The 8,530-nt window shown below is 36.4% G+C and overlaps 2 protein-coding genes across 2 annotated transcripts in view; one reads left to right on the top strand and one right to left on the bottom strand.

Annotated features, from left to right (window-relative positions):
• The first annotated feature begins 796 nt into the window (after positions 1-796).
• LOC107867280 (G-type lectin S-receptor-like serine/threonine-protein kinase At4g27290) lies at positions 797-4,394 on the top strand. Its single transcript, XM_016713450.2, has 6 exons — positions 797-2,179; positions 2,360-2,592; positions 2,725-2,935; positions 3,123-3,360; positions 3,457-3,607; positions 3,791-4,394. The coding sequence occupies exons 1-6, from the start codon at positions 898-900 to the stop codon at positions 4,085-4,087; spliced, it is 2,412 nt and encodes an 803-aa protein (XP_016568936.1). The 5' UTR covers positions 797-897; the 3' UTR covers positions 4,088-4,394.
• A 1,358-nt stretch (positions 4,395-5,752) lies between these two features.
• Positions 5,753-8,530, bottom strand: part of LOC107867278 (G-type lectin S-receptor-like serine/threonine-protein kinase At4g27290) — a gene marked incomplete in the record, with an annotated part of 19,811 nt that continues 17,033 nt past the window's right edge. Inside the window, 6 exon segments of the mRNA XM_016713447.2 lie at positions 5,753-6,185; positions 6,274-6,424; positions 6,508-6,745; positions 6,846-7,056; positions 7,189-7,430; positions 7,562-8,530. Of these exon segments, the coding sequence (XP_016568933.2) occupies positions 5,883-6,185; positions 6,274-6,424; positions 6,508-6,745; positions 6,846-7,056; positions 7,189-7,430; positions 7,562-8,530 (2,114 nt within the window).

Genomic DNA, 8,530 nt, shown 5'->3' with positions numbered 1-8,530 from the left:
TATTAATGGCTTAAGTTCAGCCATAAGCGTGACCTCCAAACTTTAGAGGCGGATCGGATTGTTGCAACTTCAGTCCCGCATGTCTGGAGTTGTTTTCGAAGTGGCTAGATTCGCATGAGTTAAATAGGTTCTCAAAATCAGCTATTTGTGCACTTCACGGTTTCTCTCTTTCCAATTTTTTTTCACTTGTTTGTAAAAATTGTTTCTTTCGATGCCACCATTTAAAATTTAATCGCATTAAAAAAAGTATGTGTAAAATATAGTTTTGCCAGAATAGGGAGCAAATTAAAGACCTATTTCTGGCCAAATCTTGGCATCACTATAACATGATATGTAGAAATCCCCCAACACAACATGTAATGGTGATCACCATGTTTTGACCACATATCACAATGAATCGCCTTGTGTAGCATTTGTGGCACTTCACTTTGATGAGATTCAAATAGTATTTTGTTTAGATTTTATGCAAAGCATTCAGTTAGGATCCTAGAAATAAACGAACACTGGTCTAATTAGACCAACATCCACAATTTCTTGGCGCGAAAAAATTGTAACATATTGTAATGTTCTCAACAATCTAGCCTCCATTTTGAAAATGAAGTCAACGATATTATGCTAATTTTGTGATATCTAAAGCTCCACATTTTGTAAAAGATCAGTCAACAAATTAAAAGTAGCTTAAGAGAAACAAGAGTCGTTTTCCCCAGCAGTCTTTTTGTGTATATATTTATGATACCGCTAGTCCACTACTTTAGAAAACTTTTGGATATGGTAACATGTGATAAAGCAGCTCCTTAGTATCTTGCACGGATCTTGATTTTTGCACCTTGTTATTATGTTGACAAAAGCATATTGGTCTTCACTATTGAATGGTATCTATCGTCCAGCAGAAAGCAAATGGAAAATTTTCTGCTTATGTTGCCGTTATTGTTATGTTGTTTTCTGCGTTCAATTTCTAATGCAAGAGATATTATCAGTAAATCTGACTTTCTAATAGCGGGTAAGACCATTATTTCATCTGATGGAAGCTTTGAAATGGGATTTTTTACCCCAGGTAGTTTCGCGAATAATTGGTATGTTGGAATATGGTATAAGCACAATGTACCTGATAAATGCGTTGTATGGGTTGCCAATAGAGCAATTCCACTCAACAATACATCAGGCGTTAGGTTAGAAATCATTGATACAGGACGGCTTGCTCTTGTTACTGCTGCTAATACAATCTTGTGGTCTACTAATTCGTCAAGCCCTTTGTCTGTGAAGAATCCAATTGCGCAGTTGTTGAATTCAGGGAATCTTATCGTAAGAGATGTAAATGATACTAAACCTGAGAACTTCCTGTGGCAAAGTTTTGATTATCCTACTGATACGCTCTTACCAGGCATGAAACTTGGTAAGAACTTTGTGACTGGACAAGAATTTTACCTCTCATCGTGGAAGAATGAATATGATCCAGCACCAGGGAAATATACATATCACTGTGATCCTACTGGATATCCTCAGGTTGTCCTGAGGAAAGGTGACGTTAAGGTGTTCAGTGGCGGACCATGGAATGGACTGCGCTGGAGTGGTGTACCAGGAATGACAAAAAATACAATTTATTCATTTAAGCTAGATTTTGATGAAAACAAAACAATTTACAGCTACACACTACTGGATAATTCTGTTATATCAAAATTAACCTTGAGCAGTCATGGCATGCTTAAGCGTTGGACGTGGGATGAGAAGAGACAGGAATGGCATGTTTACCTGGCTTCACCAGCAGATGCCTGTGAAAATTATGGAACATGTGGTGCATTTGGTAGTTGCAACATCATATTTTCTCCTGTTTGTCGTTGCTTAGACAAGTTTGTGCCTAAAGATCCGAAAAATTGGGCAGTGACAAAGTGGTCCAGCGGCTGTGTTAGAAGGACACCCCTTAATTGCCAGAATGGAGATGGATTTCTCAAGTATTCTGGTATAAAGCTTCCAGATACACAGTATTCTCGGTTTGATGTGAGTATGTCACTCCACGAGTGCGAAAAAGTTTGCTTAAAGAATTGCTCTTGTACGGCTTACTCAAATCTTGATATACGTAATGGTGGCAGCGGCTGTTTGCTTTGGTATGGTGACTTAATTGACATTCGAGAATTACCTGGAGGACAGGACATCTACATAAGGATGGCTAACTCAGAGTTAGGTAAGATTTTGCAACAAATTCATTATTATTTGATCTATTCTTAGCTTTAGTTGTGTTTCGCTGAGCTATTTGTCAAAAAGTTCACGTAGTATATACCTAGTAGGGGAGCTTTGGTTACTATTGCGGAAACCATTTTTCACTGTTTATTTAGTTCATTCACCCTCCATTTTTCCCTTTTAGGCTCGAAGGGGAAAACAAAAGTACTTGTACTGAGTCTGTCACTGTTGAGCGGAGTGGCAGTCATTAGCCTTACCATATGGCTGTGTATTTTGATAAAGACGAAGAAGAGGAAGCTGACTCTGAAAGATGATCTAGACTTTCCACTGTTTTCCTTATCAACAATAACGAAAGCGACCTCTAATTTCTCAGACAAGAACATGCTCGGAGAAGGTGGATTTGGATCTGTTTACAAGGTAGCATTTTAAGTTTATGAATCATTCTTCAAGGAAATAATATTTACTATAATTGACAGTAAACAAATGACACTTTTGAATCACTAAGCCAGCTACAATATTTAAACAGCTATATACGTTATGATATCGTAGGGAATCCTGGAGGGAGGACAAGAAATAGCTATAAAGAGGCTGTCAAAAGCTTCCTCACAAGGAGTCAACGAGTTCAAGAATGAAGTTAATTGCATTGCCAAACTTCAACATCGAAACCTTGTGAAGCTTATAGGTTGCTGCGTCGAAGGAGAAGAGAAAATTCTGGTTTACGAGTACATGTCCAATAGAAGTCTTGATTTCTTCATATTTGGTATGGTTACTCTTGCTAAAACATAAAACCTCGAGTACTGAACATAGTATAGCGTTGAACTTGCAGCTTTCACCATGATTTTGAACTATTTTGTTATTTTTCAAAGGGTAGTAGTTTCTGCTTAACATACTAAAAGCAGTTATATGATCAGTAACTATACTAATATTGGAGTACGACCTGTTAACAGATGAAAATAAGAGCTCAATACTTGACTGGCCTAAGCGCTTCAACATCGTCAATGGAATTGCTAGAGGACTTCTGTATCTCCATCAAGATTCTCGGCTAAGAATTATCCATAGAGACCTCAAAGCTAGTAACATTTTGCTAGATGCTGACATGAACCCCAAAATCTCAGATTTTGGCATAGCTAGAAGTGTGATAGGGAATGAGACAGGTGCTAATACACACCATGTAGTTGGGACACAGTAAGTGATTAAACACTACGCTTTTTAGCATTTATCTTATATACTAACTATAATATCATCCGTCTAACACTATTTTCTGTTTAATATACGATGCAGCGGCTACATGTCCCCAGAGTATCTAATACATGGTGTTTTCTCAATAAAATCAGATGTATTTAGCTTTGGCGTGTTAGTTCTAGAGATTATCAGTGGTCGGAGAAACAGAGGATTTTTCCATGAAAGTCACAGCATCAACCTTCTCGGACATGTAAGTCTGTATGTTAATTAAATACGATTTAAGTTCTGTTCACGGAAAAGTGAAAAAAGTACTTACTAAGGTAATTACAGCTGATAGTGCAAAAAGTCTTACTATCGGTGTATATAACTTAAATCCATTAAAGACGTTTCAATTGCTGATGCGTGTTCCTTATTGTGTACTGATTATGTACAGGTGTGGAAACTTTATAAAGAAGGTAGACCATTGGAGCTGATTGATGTGCATCTAACAGATTCATGTTATTTTACTGAATTGCTACGGTTAATTCATGTCGCTCTATTATGCGTACAACATAGTCCTGAAGACAGGCCAGACATGTCTGAAGTGGTTGTGATGTTGGCTAATGATGCTGTTTTGCCTGAAGCTAAGGAACCTGGTTTTTTCACAGAGAGCAAATTCCCTGATTCTGAATATTCTGCAAGCATGTATTCAATAAACGATATCACTGTTACACAGTTAGATCCCCGGTAAATTTAATTTAATATTCATGTAGATCTTTCAATGTCTATAAGCTTGAATTACTGTGGAGACATTTATGAACTGTATAATATTAGGAATTAATTTACCGGCTCTTGAATTAGAAAAAGCGCAGACTGGTGCACTAAGCTTTTGGAGAAGGGCCAGATCATAAGAGGCTCTTATACTAGCCTTACCAGCACATATTAGTTACAAATTGCCATTGATGCCTATGTAGCATGGGTTTGTTGTATTTACAGATATGTATCCACTATGGGTGTGAGAGACTAATATGAATACTACAGTTTCTTTGAAATTTTAATATATTATCCAAGTCAAAAGAACAACCAATTTGAACATCGAGTACATCAATGAGAGAAAAAGTGTCGAAGCTGTCCCCGGACAGTATGGACAAATTTGACATTTTCTTCTTTTAACCAAAATCTTTTACAAACAAGTCATTTGAATCTATTTAGAGATAATTAATAGTAGGATATTTAATTGAACACTTAAGTTTATAAGTTGTAATTAATAGGATACTTAATTGAACACTTAAATTTATAAGTTGATTAAACTGATTTATACACATTTTTTAGCTTATCATTTGGTAAATATCAAAATGCTTATAAGAATCATTTTTGAGCTAAAATCAGACAAAAATCTTAAGTTCGTACTCCTACTTATTTTTTTGATTTGACCAATATTTTAATTACTCTAATGAAAGAATAATTTATCAGAATATGTTACCAAACACATAAATTGCTAATCAGACACACAACTGCTTATTTATTAAAAAAAATAATTTTAAAATCTAGAGAGATAAATTATTGAAGAGACGTCTCCCTCGATCAGTGGAACATTCAATAAATTACACCCCAAAGAAACAAAGAAAGGTGATTCAAAAAGTTAATAAACTTTCAAGTCTTAACCCTCAAAATTAACTGAAAATTCATGATGGAAGCAGAACCGTAACCATGTGAGGGCTTTGAATGTCAAATTGATGGACTACTCCACCATGCATTATTCAAGATTTCATTTGCTATTGCCTTTTTTGATAACCATTGTGTTAGGATCATCCTACAAGCGTCGTGACTAACTCCACGAGATACATGCAACATTTCGGCAACATATACTAGGTAACTCTATCCAACAGGACTAGAACATATGGGAAGAAATCACTAGTGTTTTCTCAGTGAAATTTGAACCTGAGACTTAGTGCTGCTCAATTCAATTCATTGAACACTGGCTCACACCCTATGTTACAAGATCCCATTTCATATTAGAAACAGGTAATGCAATTTTCGATTTACTTATAATTGGTTAGCAATGACATCGATCTGTTCTCTTTTCTATTTTTCCAGTGTCTGCTGACATGGACAATGGTGAATGCTAAGGACGATTCTGTTCGCTGAGTTAGAAAATTGTACTTTTTCGCGTATTAGACTTTACATATGTTTCTAAGAAATAAATTAAAATTTAGTTGCATGTCTCTCAAATGCAAAAATTAATCAAGTTAAGGTGAAGGGCTGCTTAAATTTCCACTGCTAACATAGATTTTGTGATATAGCTAATATTTCTGAAAAACAAAGTTAACATCTTTAGAAGTTTTGTGTATAAACATATCTAATATTTCTGTACAGAAATAGAAGAAGATTTCATCCATAATAAGTAGATAACATCTTCAGGTGGAAAAATCCAAATTGTTGTCTAATTTAGATACTGTTGTATTACTCAAGAATCACAGTTCTATGCTATTTCTAAAATTACTGTTCATGTGCACACAAGTCAAGATAGTTATCTTGTTCATATTCTACCGAGGATCTAACAATGTAATTGTGACTTCATTTTTCGAACTAACTGTCTGCGATCCTGATTTTGCTTCACCAAATACATTTCGTTCTATGAAAAATCCTGGTTCTTTTGCTTTGGGAAGTAGACTCTCATTAGCCAACATATGAACCACAGAAGACATGTTTGGTCTATCATCTGGATGTTGTTGCACACATAATAAACCCACTTGGATTAACCTCAAAACTTGAGATATATAGGAAGATTTAGTTAGCTGCTCATCAATTAGTTCCAAGGACCGATCTTCTTTGTAAAGCTTCCATACCTGTTTGAGTTTAGATCTTATGATTGAATCATTACAAATTCTATTATTATAAAGAAAAGAATGACCGAGAAGGCTGTACAGTGCTTACGTGACCGAGAAGGTTAAGGTTGTGATCTTCATGGACAAATCCTCTATTTCTTTTGCAACTCACAATCTCTAACAACAAGACGCCAAAGCTAAACACATCTGATTTTACGGAGAATATCCCATCTACTGCATATTCTGGGGACATGTAACCACTGTGCCAACAAGACAACACCAAGAGAGTCACAGAAACAAGATGTCATATGACAGTACATTGTAAGATATTAGAGAAACTTACTGTGTCCCAACCACATTGCGTGTTTTTGCTCCCATCTCATTTCCTGCAACACTTCTGGCCATTCCGAAGTCTGATATCTTAGGATTCATATCTGTATCTAGCAAAACATTGCTTGCTTTAAGGTCTCTATGGATAATTCGTAGTCGAGAATCTTGATGAAGATACAATAATCCGCGAGCAATTCCGTTTATGATGTCAAACCGCTTTGGCCAATCAAGTAATTTGCTCTTTGTTTTATCTACAGAATAAGATTTCTTGTTAGCAATTTCTTTCATGTTTTGACTAATAGATTAATGTATTTATCATTTTAGTGTGTATAGTAGGTTAAAAATTCAAACCAAATATGTGTGAATCCAGGCTTTTGTTAGGCATGTATTCATAGATCAACATCTTTTCTTGCCCTTGAATGCAGCATCCCAGAAGTCTCACAAGATTTCGATGCTGAAGCTTGGCAATATAGATAACTTCGTTCTTGCATTCATCAAGTCCTTGCATGGAAGTCCTTGACAGTCTCTTCACGGCAATTTCTTGTCCCTCTTCCAGCACTCCCTAGAAATGACAAATGTATAATATCAGAACATAGATTTTACAAAGATGAGAATATTGCAGAATGAGATCATCTCCAACACTCTGATCTTGAGAATAAGCTAGTTACTTTACCAACAAATTTGCAGTATATACCTTGTAAACAGGTCCAAATCCACCCTCTCCAATCTTGTTGTTGGGAGAAAAGTTATCTGTTGCTCTTGTTATTGTTGACAATTGGAACAGTGGCAACTCAAAATCTTCTTTGAGTTGCAGTTTCTTCTTCTTTTTCCGTTTGTACAGCAAGAAAATTAGGATTAGCAGAATCATTGCCACCAACAATGAGAAACTCACTGCGAGTATCTTTGCCTTCTTTCTTTTTGAACCTGCCTCAGATTCTACAATCAATTTCTTAAATCAGCCATTGCAATCTGAGATAGGCCACTAACTTTGCATAATACCATCTTTATATGCTGAAAAACTAAGTGTAATAAACACATTATGGGAAATTTCTTCAACAAGTTCTTACCTTGCTCTGAAGAATCCATCCTGATGTAAATGTCTTGTCCTCTTTCAGACAGCTTTCTGATGTCAGTCAATTCCCCAAACCATATTAAGCAACCTTTGTCTCCGTTGCTTATATCTAGACTTGAATAAGCTGTGCAAGAGCAGTTCCTGGCGCATACTTGCCTACACCCTTCAAGTGTCTTGGTTTTATCGTAATGAGAGTGCTTAGTATCCGGCAACTTGATTCCAGAATATTTTATAAATACATGTTCCTTGTTGCAATCTAAAGGTGTCCTCCGAACACATCCTTCTGACCAATCTCCCTTTTCCCATTGTTGTGGATATTTAGGTACAAACTTCTCCAAACATCCACAAACCGGCGTATTATCTATGTCACAGCTCCCATAAATACCACATAAACTATGCGTATCACAATTATCTGCTGGTAAATTGTAGTAAATGCGCCATCTCTTTGTCCGATCCACCCACGTCAAACGTTGTATGTAACCATTGTAAGTCAGGACTAGCCTTGTTAAAACCGATCTGTTAATGAGTGAAAAGCTATAGTAAACCTCCTCCTCATTGAAAATAAATTGAAAAAGGCAGCATTCTAGTAGTGGTATGGGCGACCCACTCCATCGTAAACCATTCCATGGTCCTATACGAGCTGATACACTTATGCCTCGCTTAGTGAGGACTTGTGGATATCCAGTAGGATCAATGATACGAGTGAACTCACCTGGAGCTGGATCATTATCGTTCTTCCATGCTGAAAGGTAAACCTCGTGTCCAGTTTTAAAATTCTTGCCAAGCTTCATATCAGGCATGTGCGTATCAGTTGGAAAATGGAAGCTCTGCCAAAGGAAATTTTCTGGGCTGTCATCATTTGCATCTTTGACAACAAGATTACCAGAATCTAAAAGCACTGCAACTGGATTTTGGACTGATCTTGAGGTGTTAGTGGACCATATACTTTCATTCTTGGCATTGA

This window comes from Capsicum annuum, chromosome 4 (assembly GCF_002878395.1).
Source record: "Capsicum annuum cultivar UCD-10X-F1 chromosome 4, UCD10Xv1.1, whole genome shotgun sequence".
NCBI lineage: Eukaryota > Viridiplantae > Streptophyta > Magnoliopsida > Solanales > Solanaceae > Capsicum > Capsicum annuum.
The sequence above is the reverse complement of the archived record's forward strand: the minus strand, read 5'-3'. Positions and strand labels throughout refer to the sequence as shown.